This window comes from Eimeria mitis, genomic scaffold (assembly GCF_000499745.2).
Source record: "Eimeria mitis Houghton genomic scaffold, Emh_scaff64, whole genome shotgun sequence".
Taxonomy (NCBI): domain Eukaryota; phylum Apicomplexa; class Conoidasida; order Eucoccidiorida; family Eimeriidae; genus Eimeria; species Eimeria mitis.
Genome location: NW_013574571.1, coordinates 934 through 1,219, shown reverse-complemented (window position 1 = coordinate 1,219; position 286 = coordinate 934). Strand labels below are relative to the sequence as shown.

The following is a 286-nucleotide window of genomic DNA, read 5'->3' as shown; positions in this document are numbered from 1 at the left end:
TATTTCCCCCCCATGTTGCACGTTCTCAAGCCGTCAACTGCATAGTTGCGAATGAGACCAAGCCTCAACCGGCTGTTGATGTTCTCGTCGTGGATCTCTGTTCGATGCGGATGCCTACTTGAGTGCAAATTTGACCCGTAATGAAAAACTCCCTGTTCGCATCAGTGTAGTCACAGAGGATGACATCCCTGTCGATTCCTTGAGGTCGGCCGTAAAGGCTGCAACGGGAGAGAATGCAGGGGCTTGGGAGGGATTGATAACATCCGATATTGTGCGTACAACAAGG

General features: G+C 50.7%; 1 protein-coding gene across 1 annotated transcript in view; it reads right to left on the bottom strand.

Moving 5' to 3' along the window:
* The window catches only part of EMH_0058020 (SAG family member), a gene marked incomplete at both ends in the record, with an annotated part of 2,543 nt that overhangs the window by 2,079 nt on the left and 178 nt on the right, over window positions 1-286 (bottom strand). The window contains one exon of the mRNA XM_013501133.1: window positions 119-218. Within this exon, the coding sequence (XP_013356587.1) occupies window positions 119-218 (100 nt within the window). The remainder of the gene's footprint in view (window positions 1-118; window positions 219-286) is intronic.